This window comes from Zonotrichia albicollis, chromosome 19 (assembly GCF_047830755.1).
Source record: "Zonotrichia albicollis isolate bZonAlb1 chromosome 19, bZonAlb1.hap1, whole genome shotgun sequence".
Taxonomy (NCBI): domain Eukaryota; kingdom Metazoa; phylum Chordata; class Aves; order Passeriformes; family Passerellidae; genus Zonotrichia; species Zonotrichia albicollis.
This window is the reverse complement of record NC_133837.1, coordinates 9812246-9829421: the sequence shown is the minus strand read 5'-3', so window position 1 is coordinate 9829421 and position 17176 is coordinate 9812246. Positions and strand designations below refer to the sequence as shown.

Sequence of the window (17176 nt, the reverse complement as noted above, 5' to 3'; positions counted from 1 at the left end):
GCTGCAAGGTGGAATCCAGGCTGGAAATGTACTCAGCAAGGAAAAGTTCTGCCATACAAGTGCAGGGAACTCCTGCTGCCTTGTGTTTCATTAGCTGTGGCTCTGTGTGTACAGAGGCTGCAGCAGGACACGTGAGGGCTGTCCCAGTCCAAGGGGCACCAGCACAGAAACCACTGGACTGTCACACACAGCCCCCCCAGCACTGGGAGCCAGGAAAAAGCTGAGCTGGGCTTTGCACTGAAGCAGCTCCACCAGTGTGTGTTCAGTGCTGATGTGGGAACGTTGCTCCTGTCACATCCAAGGTTTCCTGCCTCGTGCCTGGCCTGAAGTCCTGTCCTAAAGCCACCTTGCAAAACTGGGCACTCTGCTTTTCCCCAGCTCCAGCCCTCCTGTACAGTCAGATCTGCTCTGCCTCTCTCCCTCCTCTTCCCTGTAGAGCACAAAGCCAGTGGCCTCAGCCCTTCCTGCTGTGACCAGCATCTGCACCCTGGGAACAACCTGCTATCCCATCAGCACACCCAGGACAGGGTGCAGGACACTCAGCATGGAACGATGGACCTGCTCTGGAGAGTGAGCTCCCCTCTGGCCCACCAGACAGGGCTCAGGCACAAAGGGCACATTCACTGGGCAAAGGAGGAAACATTTCTGCATGCATTTCTTCTGGGCAGGGACTGCATTTGGACCAGAAATTCATCTTCTCTCCTGGACAATACACGGCAGCCCTTCAGGAAGGCAGGTGGAGCAGGCACTCCAGTGGGATGACAGAACTGTAGTGGCAGCTAGAAGGTGATGAAATGTTTGTAAGCACCATGCTGACAGTGATGCCAATCTCTCTGGTTGCCAGAAATATTGTTTCAGGCAAATGATTCCTAATCCAGTGACTGTCATCTTCTCCCCTGGAAGGGAACTGGATCTTTTGATACCACTCTGCCATACAAGAGTTTTGTTTGTCTCCTCTGATTAATTGTTCCTCCTTCTTGGTAAATTCTTTAACATGAGGACAGTGACTGCCACTGTTTTTCAGTTTCTAAAAGGAACTAAAACATGTATTCCCCAAAATCAGAACTTCTGCCCTTCCTGAAGGAAGTTTTATTCTTCCTTTATAGACATGAAGCTTTATAGCAATAATCCATGAAACCTGTCAGGAGAAAAACTACATTTTCATACTCTGGTCTCAAAACACAGAACATTTCAGAATATTGCTTAAATGAAATAAAAATAAAAATAGATTATATTAAAAATAGCTCCCCTTTTCACTGTCTGCCAGATCTGGGAGGAAGGTGAAAATACACAGGGATTTGATTTGATGTGTGAAAACTAGAATTCTATAGCAGTGAGTATGCACACACATTTCTTTTAGGTTAATAATAGCTCTGCAATAATACTAAGCTTTGTGGAGAAAACTAAAGCTGGGCTAGACCCAGGCTGGCTGGTGCTCTGGTACTGAGTACCATGACAACTTGAGCACATCCATCAGAAAGAGAATAAATAATTCTTTTAAATCTTGTCATACATCACAGTTTTCCTGCTTTTAGGATACTTTCTCTTTCAAATTCCAAGCACCTGCTCCCATATCAGCAGTCATGACAAGTATCTTGGCTAAACTGGTAGATCTTAGGAAAGGATAACAAGAATCAACAGCTTTGAGTCTAACAAGACAGAGTTAAACATCCAGTATTAGGGGCTCCTGAGTAATGCAGGAGACTGAAGGAGGGTTACCTCAGTAATCTGATTAAGGGAGAACAGGCAGTCATTGCCTCCCTCAGAATGGTGTCAGATGACAGAGGCTGGATCACCTGTACAGTGCTGGTCAGTGCCTTGGCACTGCCAGGAACACAACACCAGGGCAGCCAGAAACATCTCTGCTCTGACGTCAGCATCACAGCTGGCACAGAAACATCTCTGCTCTGACATCATCACAGCTGGCACACAGAAACATCTCTGCTCTGATGTCAGCATCACAGCTGGCACACACAGAAACATCTCTGCTCTGCTGTCAGCATCACAGCTGGCACACACAGAAACATCTCTGCTCTGACATCAGCATCACAGCTGGCACACAGAAACATCTCTGCTCTGATGTCAGCATCACAGCTGGCACAGAAACATCTCTGCTCTGATGTCAGCATCACAGCTGGCACACCCAGAAACATCTCTGCTCTGACATCAGCATCACAGCTGGCACACACAGAAACATCTCTGCTCTGCTGTCAGCATCACAGCTGGCACACAGAAACATCTCTGATGTCAGCATCACAGCTGGCACACAAACATCTCTGCTCTGACATCAGCATCACAGCTGGCACACACAGAAACATCTCTGCTCTGACATCAGCATCACAGCTGGCACACACAAACATCTCTGCTCTGACGTCAGCATCACAGCTGGCACACACAAACACCTCTGCTCTGACGTCAGCATCACAGCTGGCACACAAACATCTCTGCTCTGATGTCAGCATCACAGCTGGCACACACAGAAACATCTCTGCTCTGATGTCAGCATCACAGCTGGCACACAGAAACATCTCTGCTCTGACGTCAGCATCACAGCTGGCACACACAGAAACATCTCTGCTCTCACATCAGCATCACAGCTGGCACACACAGAGCATCCCCACCACGGGAGACAGGTCCTGAGCAGGGCTGGCTCTGTCTGCTAACATCAGAGAAACACCTTGGTGTCCCCACTGAGAAAGGGCTCATTCACCTACGTGTGAGGAGCAGAGAATGACCTCAGAAAGACTCCAGTACTCCCACTGCACAGAGCAGCTCTCCTTGAATGAACTGCAGCAGCTCAGCGTAATTCAGGCTGCTTTAGACTACAAGAAACCACCCAATGCAGCTCTGTGTCAAACCTCCACCTGCACATCAGCTACATAATTAATAAGGATGAAAGAGAACTTTATCCCAAGCTGGTGTTCAGAGCCTCAGTGATCAGTAAAGCTTGTTATGCTCTGTTCAGCTTTGGAAGCCAGCAAAAGGAACATAGTTCACACACTGCACTACATGCTTGGTCATTAAACACAGGCTTATAAACCCATAAAGTCACTGTTGCTTGCAAGTGTGGAGCATTTTTCCATGATTTTGTTTGTTTTGCAGTAGGCACAAAAGTTAATTAGTTTTCACAGTTTGATTACTCCACATGGTCAGATAACAGTCTGGAGCTCCCAGGCAGCTAAAACTGCATAAGGCCCAGAAAATTCTTACTGTGCTTTTCAGGACTGTTCACTAGGGTCATAAATCAGCAGCTGGCAAATGACTTTCTGGCTCCTCTTGGCCACCAGTACCAAGACCAAAAGATCCCATAAATCAATGCAGCAATGGCAGCTCTCAGCTCATGGAGCACAGGGGGAATAAAGATGGAAAACACTGTTTCAGATACATGAAAACAATTATTTGGGAGGAATTTTGGCCATCACTACCCTGGAACAAGCCATCCAGAACACTGGTCTTGTTGAATTTGGTTCATTAAGCCCTAGAAGAGACAACACCAGAATATTTAATATGTCAAAGGCACATCCTGCACACAGCACATTTGCACAAGACCTGCCCAAACAGTTCCCAGGGTTGGCAAGTCCAAGTGTAATAAAGCAAATACAGCTTAATAAAAATTCTTCAGACACTTTATTCAGGTTGGAAGGAACTTACTCCTCCAGCCATGGTCTCCAAGCACAGCTCAGAGACCAAGGACAGCAGCAGCAGGACTATCTCCCATGCTCTCTACAGCAGGCTCCCCCAAAAGGGCTGCCTAAATGCAAAAATACACATTTCCCCAAGACCTAAATACTATTGTCAGAGGACATATGAAGGAAAAATATTTATGCCTTGCTTGTTGACAGGGAGGAGAACAACCCAGAAACAGCAATCCAGTGATAGCAGGACTGTGTGCAAAAGCAACTCCTCTATCAGCAACAAAGCAGCAGCTGAGGGAAGAGGCAGCAGTTCCAATGGAAGAAGGAACCACAATAAACACTTTGATTTTCCTCCCCAGGGCAAAAGACAAGGCTAAAACCCAACATCATTCCATGGAGGCCACTGCCTGAAGTGAGAAAAAATGCTCAAGTCCTAATTTCCATTATTTCTCAGTGTGAGCATAAACGTGAGAGGAGTGGCAGGAAGACAAGCATCTGGCTCTGTCTTAGAGCCAAGGGGCAGAACTAAAATCCCACTTTGGTCTCCAAATTCCTTAGGGCACACCCCATTCTGATACCCACCCTGGCAAAACACAGTTTACATCAGACACAGAAGCAATCCAGGACATTTGTCACACTTGTTTTCAAGCGCTTTGCTAAACCAAGTCAGAGCATTCAGGATCAGGTCCTCCAATAGTTTTTGTGACAGTTCCAGTTTTTCACCTTCTATAATATTGATCCTTTCTCTGCCAAGAGGCAAACAAGGCTACATCTCACTGGCTGCAGGCTGCCATCAACAAACCCTTCCACTGCCACTGTACATCATAAACAAGTATGCTCCCCAAACCAGGCACTCCTGTTCATCACTGGTACCTTTTTGTGGAGGCTCACTGAGGCAGAGAGTTCCTCAGGGAACACTGCCCTGAAGAAACGCATCAGAGCAGAGGTTTGATGATAGTCACAAACAGCTCCGCCTCCAGCTGTCTCATTCATCTTTCCCTCATGAACTCAGGAGCTCCAGAGTATTTGCTACTCACAAAGCATGTCAAGTATCAAAGAACATGAAGAACAGTTCCTAGGGGTAAGATTGATCTTGCTTGTTTAACATCAGTTTCATACATCGTTACTCTTGTCACCAACAACACAGGGTCACTGCAGATACCTGTTCCTAAGCAACAGGAATGGACACTAAGAACTCATAAATTCTCTGTGTCTTGCTAGTGTGGGGTTTTACTTGAAAAGTTGAAAGAATTCAAGGTCCAAGTGAGACTCAGAGGGATCACAAACATTCAGGACTTTCACTACACTTTTCACCAAGAAATATTGTGTCTAGTGAACAGAACATTCCCTGTGTCACCCTGAGCAGCCAGATTGGGCTTGATGCCACCACTCAAGAGACTGGGAGAGGGAAAGAAGTGCTACAGCTTGAACAGGCAAACACAACAAGGTTTGAATCACACAGAAATCCAGAGCATTCGGAGATCAGCTTTCCTCAGGAGCCTGTATGTACAGTGGTGCAGGAAAACAGCCCATCAGCTGAATCCCATCAACTTTGTCTCATGGTCTGCTGTTACTTAACTGATTTCAGACCAACATATAGTACAACACCTAGTGAGGAGGCAGAGAGAGATCACAGCTTTCTTGGCTGCTGTCAAACACTCCCACTGCTGCATTTAATTTGCAAACGTGCCCCAGTACTTTTGCACTGATTGCAAATACCAGAAAGCAATGGGAACACCATACTTCCTGCTGTAGAGGAGAAACATTTGTTTTGTCTGGTAGAGAGTAACTTTAAAAGTCCTGTAAAGTTATATATAACTTTGAAGTTATATATAAAGTTATACATAAAGTTATACCTGTAAAAGTACCTGTTACAGGTATAAGTGATGATGGTGTAGAAAAGCACCTCCAAACTGTTTCCACTCACTAAAGCAGCTGGCTTGCTCCTCTGGAGATGAGATGATCTCTTCCCCTTCTCTGTCATGGCAGCACACAGCCACAGAGCACAATGCACCAGCTGATTAGCACAACAGCATCAATCCACTCTGTGTTTATGGCTTTTTCTCCCCTTTCTTTCTAAACACGCAGGCTTAAACGTTTTTATTGCTTCAGTGATTTTCTATGTGCAAGACAGGATTTGAGAACAATGCATTAGCAAGGATCTATGTGCCTAAATCCCATCCCACACATCCAGCTGAAACAGCAGAGCAGAGATTCCAAAGCCCCTCAGTGCAGCTGGGATCAGGAAGCAGCAGAGACACACGGCTCTGGACACTCCAACGTGCAGGTTTCCAGGCTCAGACGTGGAAGGTACACAAATGTGTAATGAGTAGGAAGCCTCCTGAGGCTTTTTACAAATCCAGAGACATCAAGCTGCCAATAACTCATGAGCTGTGTAAGACTGACTCAGCCTCCATGTGTTTTTTGGTGTGTTTGTTATGACTCCTTGAAACATTTCAGGAGATGCCTGCTTTTACTGGCACAGGCTTAAGAGCGCTGTGTTTGCTATGCTGCCAATATCTGGTTCATATTGATGGCTTCCACTCCCAACTCTTTGCTCTAGTCAAAGTCAACAGTCAGTGTACAGGGTGGTGGGATTGGAGAGAGGAGTGCCCAAATAGCCAGGGAAAGGAGAAATGGGATAACTGACCACAAACTTTTCAAGCTGTAGGGAAGGTGTAAAATAAAGAGATCCACATTCAGTGTAAGGGCTGGCTGGTGCTCTCTGTACAGAGATAGAAGATTAAGGAGGGACCTGGGACATTTTTGCTGTTCATCTTGCAAGGGGTGGGAAGATCATTAATGATCTCCATGTGGCTTTTTCATGCTAAGCCATCACTCCAGGGTATTTTGGCTAAAAGTCAAATCTGGGTATAAGCCTGGAAGTGCTGGGAGATTGCCATCCACTGTAACAACACCGGGGATGGACAGAGGCTAATCCAGGCATGGTAAAAGACATTATCCTGCAGAGGGAATAGTCACTTGGACATATATTTGCTGTCCAATGCCCAAGTTTCCCTGCTTGACTGAGGGAATGATAAATTCCCCTCCCCTTTCTCAGGCTGTATTCAAAAAAGCCTCTGGCTGAAGGCAGTGAGGAATTGATAATCTAGAGGGCAACAGCAAACCAATCTCCTTCAGCAAAAACACATCTCCTACCATCCCCTTCTTCCCTTCAAGGCTATCCACAGGGCAATGAATTTGAAGGGATTCTTTTTTTTTCTCCCAACCCCATAACCCAAAGTGGAGGAGTCAAAGGGTTAATGCTGTACAGCAAAGGTCAGCCCAGTTTGGGGAGAGAGGAGAAAGGGAAGCATTGTGGCCACAGACAGCTCGCTGTGACCACAACGCCACTTGAGAAATGTAAAGTGATGGTGCTGCTCAGAGAAAAGCCTGAGAGCCCAGCCGAAATGCCAGGGCTTTATCACTGACAAAAGCCCAGCCCCTCGAGTCATTAATCGTGTGCTCCATGGCTGGGTGCCTCAAAGAGCAGCAGATGACACATGCCCAGCTGCCACGGCCGCCCCTCCTCAAGGTAGCGGGGCAGAGGCAGGTGCACTCCCCGTGCCCTCTGCTCGGGACTAATCCATTCTCCCTCCTTGTCCTGCGCCTTTCATCTCCTCCAGCAGCCCACGCTGACAACTGTAAATGAGATTAGACTTCAAGGCGTGGGGCAGATGCAGAACCCCCTCTGTGCATTGTAAAGAGACCCTTGTAGATTTTAAAATGTCTCTCCCCTTTACAATGCACAGCTTGGCAGAGGGGGAGAAGGGGACACGTTTCCTGTCACTCTCTCAGAAACGTCTGATATGGCAGACGAGGCAGATGCTGGTTTGGGGCCTGGATGCTTATCTCTTATCACCATGGACAGTCTTCCCACCAGCACCTCTGATTCCCCAGTCACCTCAGCAGATGAAGTAGAAAGTTGATGACTATTTCCTAATCACAGTTTCCACAGCCTCCTGTCTGCAGCACCACTCCATTTAAATGGGGACAGATGTCCCAATGAACACTATAAAGGCAGCAATAGTCCAAAATTCAGGTAAGGACTTGAAGGCTACACAAAACCCTGGGCTCAACCCCCCTGGCTATCCTGCTGCTATCACTGCCATAATTTCCTATTCTTTATATTACAGTTTGTGCTCCACCTGTTCCCATGATCCAACAAACCAGCAGTGAAGCACAAGTTGTTTGTTAGAGAAAGAGATGAAATCTCAAGGCACAAACCACTGTCTACAGCTCAGTGAGACCTGCCTGGAGAGGTTTTGCAGCCACAGCTGGCAGGGGTTTGCCAGCAACAAAAGGCAGGGGAATGTTTCAAAGTGAAGGGTCATGTTTAGCTCAACAGTGCCCCAGTAAATAAACTGGAATTTCTTTTACAACGTGGGAAATAGCTCTGCCTGCCTGCACTAAAGGCTACCCAGAAAAAAGGGACAGTTAACATAGAAGATCATTAAGTTCAAAATAATTCCCTTCCTCAGTTACCACCAACAATGATAATAGCTGCCCCAATTTTATGGATTGCTCTGCAATTTCAATTGTTCAGGAACCAGCCCTGGATTTAAGGCAGCTGCAAAGTCAGCATCTTTTAAAGCATATTTTAATGTTTTATGAGACCATGGTGGAGCAGGTTCAGCTGCACCCACTGCTGGTAGTGTCAGCAACTGAACTCTTCCTGGCAAGTGCATATCTGTCTGTACAGCCTTGTTTCTGAGCTCAAGTTTTCCATTAGCTGCCTACACAGACTGGGTAACTTGGCATCTCTCTGCATTCCCCATAAACTCTGTTCATCTGTTGCCATCACACCCACGTGCAAGTCTCAGGGAGGAATCTAGGATTTCTAAAGCAGCTGCAACAAAAACACAGCCTGGATTGACAAGCAATAGGATCAAGGTGTTGAGGCACTAAGGAGGGTCTTTTTAGAGAGTTTTTTGTATGTCTATTTAAAACAAGTTTGTTGTCATGACTACAAACCAGGGTATGGGTGAGAAGAAGTGAGAACTCCAAGATGAGGGCTGATAATGCGAATTCATCCTCAAAATCTCAACAGCCATGGGGATGGGCAAGCAGAGAAGATGACACAAGCTCCTAGCATCTAACAAGGTTAAAAGCCACCTTCAGAAGGCAGGTCTGTCCCAAGAACACTGATGTCCTATCCAGCCCCTGTCACCCAGCCCAGCCAAGGGCTGGACACACCAACCAGCTGCAGTCACTGCCAAAGCAGGGGCACAGAACTGCACCCGAGGCCCCAGAGAGGACAGAGCAAAGCAGGAACAGCCCCTCAGGACACTCATCTGCACAATCACTCTCCAGCCATCAGGAAACTTGGCTTCAGCAAGGACTGGGAGATGTTCTCATGTCTGAGTGCAAGGCAATTAACAAATCTTATTAACACAGAGAAGCATGAAACTGTCAGCAGCTGCTCCTGGGATTGTCGCATTTTCAACTTTACCAGAAGATTAACAAAAAAATGGGGCTTTGGCCACTGAAGAACAAATGAAGAAAACCCCAAGTGATTGCAGAGGGATGGAGAGAGCTTGCTCTGCTCAGAGCTCAGATTCCTCACAGAGCCAGCACAGAGCACGCAGCGATGGTGCAGGCACTGCAGAAGGCAGCAGATGCAGAGCTAATGTGTGTGTGGGGGTGGAGGGTGTTTATGAGCACAATAAATAAATGTATGAATCCCTATAAAAGTTCCCATATAAAAGTGAGTTAGAGCTGCCCGAGGGCCATGGCCTTGTAATAAAAACCACATCTTGCAAGCACAGTATGAGGCAGCAGCTGAACTGTAACTGTCTGGCTGCAGCACTGAGGAGCTGTGAGTCTGCCTGCTCCCAAACTCTTGGGTGAAGTGCTGACCCCACTAAATCCAGGAGGAATTTTGGTACTTGCTTCAGTGCAGCCAGGACTTTGTCCTGGGAAGGGCTTCTTTGAACCTCAAAGCATAGGAAGCACTTCTGGGTCTGAGTTTTTGTCAAATTTAAGTTCCTTTAGTTCCTAAATAAATCAGTCTGCAAGTGGCTGAAGATCTTGGCTTGAGATACTGACAGTTCCCGGTGTGACAGATTAGAGCTGGATCAAAACAAATAAAAAATTCCTACAGAAAACATGGTCAGTCACTCCTCTCTCCTAAAATAACCAGGCAAAAAGCACTGCTTTATGGCTGAGCAGCAATTTTTCCATCAAGAAGTTCTGAATTTTTAATTTAAGCTGGGGAGGGGGAGATCATAAAAAAACCAAACCCCTTAAATTTTGTATGTCTAAACAGAAAACTGGCTGGTTTTTTTGGTCAGTAAACTTAAATGAAAGTTTTAAAAATACTTCCTAAAAAAAACCCAAACCAAACAAACAACCATTAATAATAATTTCATTTCCCTCTCAGAGGCTGGGGGTGTGTGCACTGACCTCTCCTTCACAGTTTTCTGGGATGACAGAGTATAACAGCAACAAGCCACTTGCAGACTACCAGCCTGTAAATTCCCAACTACTCTTAACACATTGTCCAGAGCCTTCTCTTGCTCTCTTGGGTGGTGAGTGCAGAGGCACACGTGTCCCAGCTCAGGTGGCTCCCAAACCCCAGTCCCAGCCCAGCAGCCACAAATGCACCCTGGGCCACCCATTGCCACTGCAAGTGCACATCCAGTCAGGTCCTGACTGCCAGGGAGAGCTGCAACTGTTGCCAGTGCCAACACCCAGGCTTTCTCTAGTTATTGAGACTGTCCCCATGTTTCACATGTATGCCCATCAGAGCTAAACAAAGTGCTCCCCTCTCCTCCTAGCACATTGCTGCTGGGAATAGCAACCTTGTTCCATGACAAACAGCATCTTGCAATTCACTGCAGGACTAATTGCATTGCTCTGCTGATATAATGCTCCAGGAAGACGTCAGCTTTGCCCACAGGCAACAAGGACATCATTGATTTATTCAGGACTTATGTGTAATTGTCACAGGTTGCATTCTCTTTGATAATAAAGTCTTACAGACAAGGTTTAAAATTCAGCTGCAGCCCTAATTGAAACACAGCTAATTACTGAAGGTCTGTCTTTACAGCCTGTTCCATTGTTACTGGGCTAGTGTTCTGTACATCCAACAGTCAAACTCCCTCCCCTTAAAAAGAAAAAAAAAAAAAAAAAAAAAAAAAAAAGGAAAAAATCTCATCTACTATTCATATAAATCCAATGGGAAATTACAGATTCCTCTCTTTGAGCCTGAGGTAGCTACCAGCCAACAGCCCCATCCCACAAGGACTCAATGACTTCAAAGGATGCTTGTAGAATAAGCCTCCAAATTAGGGCCAGTGTTGGAGACAGGAGAATTCAAAGCAGCTGAAACAAACATTCAGCCCAGACCACAAGCAATTTATTGTGCATCCACCCTTTCAGTGGCAGCATCCCCTCTGAGCCCCAGCAGATTCAAACACACCACACAATTCAGGTGTGATCAACAATCATAATACCCAGCTCCCAACTGCCTGCTGACTGTAGCACAGCCACCTTGCTGCAGTCCAGACACGTGGATTAGCAGTTGGTCACGGCTAACCCTGTGTAAATGAGCACTCATCAGAACAGGCAGCCCCAGTTAATAGCTGAATGATAACAGGACCCCCAGGGCACCAAGGACATCCTTGTGCAGGCTGCACCACAGCTTTGGCTTTGTAGTGCAGCCAGCCACAGAGGCAAGATGATCGCTTCATAAAGCAGGGATGAAATCCCATCCGAACTTTATTGCCAGGATGATGCCAGCGTCAGAGGAAGCTCCCTCACAGAAGGTGACATTTACATGCACACACAACAGCACAAAAGTTTATGACATCAAGAGAGTGCTGCAGTTTAGAAGCAAATCAACCCTAGAAAAATCCCTGTTTATAGCTATTGAAGTTCACCATATATTGAAGTTGGAGGGGAGACGACCCACCTTGCGTTGGTCAGCATTGACTCCGATTTATTAATCCATCAATCACTTTTTATAACAGTGTTAATCAAGTTCATGCATATTGCAAAATCTGAGCTCACAATAGGCCAGAGATTACACACCAACTCCTCCTTATGTTTCCAATACCAAGATTTAGGTTCTCAAAATTATTCTTGCTTTCCCAAAACAGCCAAAGATAGAACATCCACTTGTTATGAGAAAGCTGCCTGAGAACTCTGATGTGCAAGGCTCTCAAGGCCTTCATGTTTGTCACTTTTACCTGTAATTAAAAATAACCTGAGAACCTCTGCTGTTCACAGAAGCAGGCTGTGAGAACCTGCTCCTCACAGCTGCCTTCTAGGCCATCCCTGAAAAAATCTCCAACATATAGCTGCTACACATTTCAACCCAGCAGATGGAAGGGATACCACAAAGCAAACACGTCCATTAAAGCAGCTAAAAACATCATCTACAAACTAGAACCCACAACCCAAAACCTCAGCAGCTACAGTCTGGAGCTCTTCAGAGCTGTGCTGACTTCAGCCAGCTACAGATCTGTCCCAAGGCATTTACTTGACACAACCAGAGTCTTTGGTACAGAAGCAGATTCCTTGCTCATCCTGTGCAAGTTTAAAGCAGCAGGTCCTGCCTGGATGATGTAACCCTGCAGAAGTCAGTTTAGCTGCTGGGGAGCCATTTCAAAGAACCCTGTGCTGGTTTTACAGGTCTCAGTCTGCCTGCCTGAAAGAGCAGAAGATCCTTTAATCCCCAAGCAAGGACAGCACAACTGGCAGGAAACAGAGCACCTGCTGCAGCACCTTGGCTCAGCCCCTGGGCACCAGGGATGGGCTCACTCCTGTCCCTGGCTGCTCTGAAGAGAACTGAGAGAAAGGCCCAAAGCAGCCGTGATAATTATGACTTGCACACCAGCATCCTGCATGGGAGCATGCAGCACATTTCTCCTAGGCTGTATTTTAAACGCAGGGGAAAGCCAGCACAGAGGGAATTACCCAGAGGTTAGGCTCTTTGCTCACAAGACAGAGAGAATATATCAGTAGTTCACATACCTGATCAAATAGGGCTTTCCAGTGCTGAGAGGCAGCATAAGGGAGGAAAAAGAGTAAAAAGAAGGTATAAGAGCAATGACATTAACATGCAGTAAACTGTAGAAGTATATTCTAACAGAGAAATAACCAAATGATTTAATGCCATTTCCAACATCCTTCTTCATCCCAGAATCACCTACCCTTCCGGAGGAGGAGGAAGGGGAATCTACCAAACACAGGGAGAACAGTTTTCATTTACAAATCCAAATTTGGATGAACTCAAAACATTCATGAGTTAATTCTGTTTTCTCCCACTATGTCTATTTGCAGGCAAGCAAGGAAAAAAGGGGTTTTTCGTCACAGAGATCAAGAAAGCTCTGTGTATACTGACGGAATGGATGAATTAGCAATGTTTTTCCAGATCACTTTCTGAGATCCTGTGGCCCAACACTGACCCATCAATTCCTTTGCTGGGTTGTCAGAGCCCTGTCTGCTGCCTGCTCCTGAGTCTGGCTTTCTGCAGGCTTTTGATAGCCATCAGTTCTCTGAGCCTCACGTGTCCACATCTGAAAAACAGCTAATTCCTCTTGTGCAAGGTGAGAGGGTGGAGGGCTGGAGAGAGCCCACTGCAAAGATTTACCCCACTTCTTCTGTTCTATCAGATCTGCCTTTAAAATGCTGTATAGGAGGAAGCTCCACTTTGATGCTCACAACCATGTGAACACAAGTCCTTGTCACTTGGAAACAGAACAAAATAGCTGGAAACTGGCTCCGATTTCTGCTTTGTAGAGAGACTGATATCAACTCATCTCCCTGCCTCACTGTCCCACGAAACAGAGGAAATTCCTACTGAATTGTTTAAGGCTCTCATCTATCCTGGATTTAGGGGCCAGTTGAGAAGACAGCAACTGCCATGGGGCAGCACTGGGGTAACTACTGGCTTAGGATCCCCAGAAACATTTGAACATTTCCAGGTCTGTTGTTTTCTCATTTACCTTCCCAAAAAAGAAACAAATTGAGTAAAACAACAAATATCAGACCTTTATAAGCAAATCTCCTCACAATGCTATTAGCAAAGCAGAAATCTGGTTAGAGTCTTATCTAGTCTTAGAAGAACATTTCCTTTCACATGGCAGGCAAATCTAAAGCAGAATTGACTGAAGAGACAGTGGGGTATCAGGCCACTGAATTACTTTTCATTAGTTAAGTTGTTGGCTCCCCTCCTCCCATGTCTCTCTCCATTTATAAGCTCTCATTTATCATCATAAATCAGCCCAGCACTTTAAACAGAACATTTTGGGACTGTCTGAATCCTGGCTTTATGGAATGCTGCTCTGAGAGCTACAATGACATCACAGCTGAGCTGTCACACACTGTCAAGGCTGTGACAGCCAAACCTCCACTGTGTTATATTTTTGTGGTTCATAACACATAAAGAACTGACCTTGTGTCAGTTCTTGCTGGCCAGGCCAGAGAGCTTCCATCAGGCTTTCAGATGTAATAGCAACAACACAAATCAACCCCCAGCTAGGTCTCAGGGGGCACAGAGTAGCACAGAGCAGTTGAAATTTTCAGAGATGATGCTCTGTAGGCTGCTTGTTTCAGCAGGAAATCTTGGCCCAGTAGAAGGAGGGCATTTGCACCGCTTCCTGCTTTTCTGACTTGCAGATGATACATGATACCTCAGGCTCCTGTCACATCATCTATTGCCAGGTCTCAGCAGCTTCCATAACCAGTGCAGCTGCAGGCTTTAGTTTTGTTGATTATAGAAAACAAGGTACCAGAGTCAAATAACAATGCAAGTAATGGCAAGACACTGCAAGCTGGATCTGACCCAAGCTCTCCTACCTCAAGGTCAAGCAGGAAGGCAGCAGTGGAACTGGGATGAGAATTTAGACTTCATGAGGGACAGCTCCTGTCCCAGGAGCCCAATCCTGCCAGGCACTCAGCATTTCAGCATCTCCTGGGCCCCCTGGCAGGATTGAATTGCTAATGGCTGCGTTTGTGTAGAGGCTGGAGCAACTCCAAGGGGCTCACATGTATCACAACAGGAAATCTTTCCTGTAGGACCATCCAGACAAGCACAAAATTTGTCAGAGAAGAAAAGGTCACAGTCTGACATAAGCCAGCAATGGGATTTGGAAACCTGGACTGTAAAAGCTCCAGGAAAGCCACCCTTTCCAAGTCATAGCTGCACACACTCCTGAGTCAGGCATCTCCTCTTAGGACTGTCTGGCAGTGCTGTAGCAGAGGTCAACCTGCATCACACGCTCCCTCCTGACTGCGCTGCGCTCAGGAATACAGACTGGGAATGCAGCTCTGGCAAGCAACTGCACTTCCTCCATTGCCCTCTGGGAGGAAAACCCAACAGCAACCGAATTCTAGGTGATTCAGAAGGGCTGGGGGGTGAAACACAGGCTCTGTCCCTAAGCATGCCTGGGCGGCTTCCTCCAGCAGCATCAAAAAGGCTGAGAGAGGGCCGGGGGGATGTGCCGCTGCTGGACGTTCAGCTCCCGAGTGTCCCTTCTGTAGCGGTGCAAGACCCGAGCCAGAGCCCGCTTCAGAAAGACATTTAGTATCTCTGCTTTATGTCTGACAGGCTGGAACAGACCCTGCACTTACCGCTGCAGACTGAGCAGACACTTTTCAGTCGTCATCCCAGCCAAGTTTGCTGGGAATGAGAGCTGTGAGCAGTCCTGGGATGCACCAGGATCTCTCACGTTCACTCCCTCCCAGACAGGTGCACGGCAGCTCCTGCCTCCGGGTCCGGCAGACGCAGAACGACTGCCCGAGCTCTGCAGGCACTGCCGCCCAGCACGGCAGGAGCAGATCTGGAGTGCGCAGGACCCCTTCGCGTCCTTCTGGGCTGGGTGAGCAGAGAGCGGTGCTAAGTTATCCCACCCTCACGTGCCTTCAGAGCTCGGAGGGTGGAGAGAAGCCATCAGCCCTGGCGAGCCGAGAGAAAACTTACTCGACTGTTTGTTGCTCGGGGGCTGGAAGAGGGAGCAGCTCCCGAGAGCGGGAGCGTTTCACATCTGTCACCCTCCGGGTGGCTGTGACTCTGGAGGAGCGCTCTGTCCCCCGGCCGCCCCTCGAGACAAGGCGTCAGCTCCTCGCCAGGCTCGAGTCGCGTCCGAGCGCAGTCCGGTGCCCCTGCCCGATCCGCCGCCACCCTCCGGGCACGGGCACCCAGCGAACCGGGAGCCTGTCCGGGCTGCCGGGGCTGGGAAGGACGGGAGCTGCGGCCCCGGGGACGGAGCCAGCCCGGCGGCTGCTGGAGCCCGCACACCCAGCGGCGGGAGGCGCGGAGGGCGGCGGGGACGGCGGCTTCCCCTGGTCCCGCAGGGTCACCGGCGCCGCTCCTGCGCCCATCCCGGGCTTCAGCTATGAATAGCTTGAGCCGATTATCCCGGCCCGGGGGAAAGGGGGGAAGACACCGAGCAAAGGAAACTTACATCCTCTGCGGCCATAGGTAGGACATCTTCGGAGTCCAGCACCTCGATTTCTTCCGCCTCCGAGCTGGCAGCCACAGCAGGGGAAGAGCTGGCGTGAGGCTCCGGCAGCCTGTCTCCCATGCTTGGAAACGGTCCCCCTCCAGCCCCCGCCCCCCCTTCTCCCCAGATCCTTAAAGAAATTAAACCTAGCTGCTGGTTGGCAAACTTTCAAGCGCAGCCGAGCCTGCCTTCATGACTCCCGCAGCCGGGAGGGGAGGAAATCCTCCATGCACGGAACATCCAATTAGCGCGGGCAGCGCCGGCGGGCGGCATCCCCGCGGCCGAGCTCCGGCCGGGGCAGTGACCCCTCCCCGCCTCCCGCCCCTGCGGCCGGGCGGTGCCCCCGGCCCGGGCACGACCGGCGCCTCCCCCGAGCCATCGCCCGGGGACGGGGGTCCGCCCTTCCCGCTGCGGGGGGAGCCCCGGGGGCGCTCGGCGGCAGAGCCCGGAGCTGCGGCACGTCCGAGATGCGGGCTGGGCGGCGGCGGGGGGGCAGCGCCGGGCGGCCCCTGCCCAGGGCCGGCACCGCCTCCCCCGGGGCGACCCGCGGGGCTCGGCCGTGACCGGCACCGGCACCGGGCAGCCCCTGCGGCGGGGCCCGGCCCGCTCCTGCCCTGCCCTCCTGCCCGCGGACAGGTGACCAGACGCGCCGGTTCATCGGGGCTCCCTGCAGACTTCTCTGCCCTAGAGGCTCACCGTGAGAGGCTGGTGCGGGGGTTTACATCTTTTACCATAATTACTTGTTCCTATATGTCAGGATGGACAACTTAACCATCTGGAGCCTGGATTAGGAACTTGAGGAATGCCTTGACTGCCGGCAAAAATCCAGCAGTTTTAGCTTCTTCCAATCAAGTACAGAAATAGCAGGTTGGCAAGGGGGAAGGGCGAGCAGAGCCAGGCTGATCCACATGGTGCCAGTGCCTCTGCTTTCTGCTAAAAGCCAGACAGAGCACAGCCAGAGCAGAGTCCGGCACCACAGGCTGTGTTTTCTTCATGAAAAGGTTCAATACCAGCTCAGACACACCTCAGCCACGAGTACAGAACCAAGCTGGAAGCCCCTCTTTTCTCTACAACCTGTTTAAAAATCAA

General features: G+C 48.7%; 1 protein-coding gene across 4 annotated transcripts in view; it reads right to left on the bottom strand.

The window, feature by feature from the left end:
• Nucleotides 1-16591, bottom strand: part of RHBDL3 (rhomboid like 3) — a 60995-nt gene extending 44404 nt beyond the window's left edge. Inside the window, exons 1-2 of one of the 4 annotated variants that reach the window (XM_074554918.1) lie at nt 16049-16591; nt 12615-12638 (exon numbers count right to left, since the gene is read on the bottom strand). In XM_074554918.1, coding sequence (XP_074411019.1) covers nt 12615-12638; nt 16049-16168 — 144 coding nt within the window. In that variant the 5' untranslated portion in view covers nt 16169-16591. Of the gene's footprint in view, nt 1-12614; nt 12639-15215; nt 15895-16048 lie in introns of those variants that run through there. The other 3 variants (XM_074554919.1, XM_026795537.2, XM_074554921.1) reach the window with 3 other exon arrangements.
• Between the last annotated feature and the right edge of the window lie 585 nt (nt 16592-17176).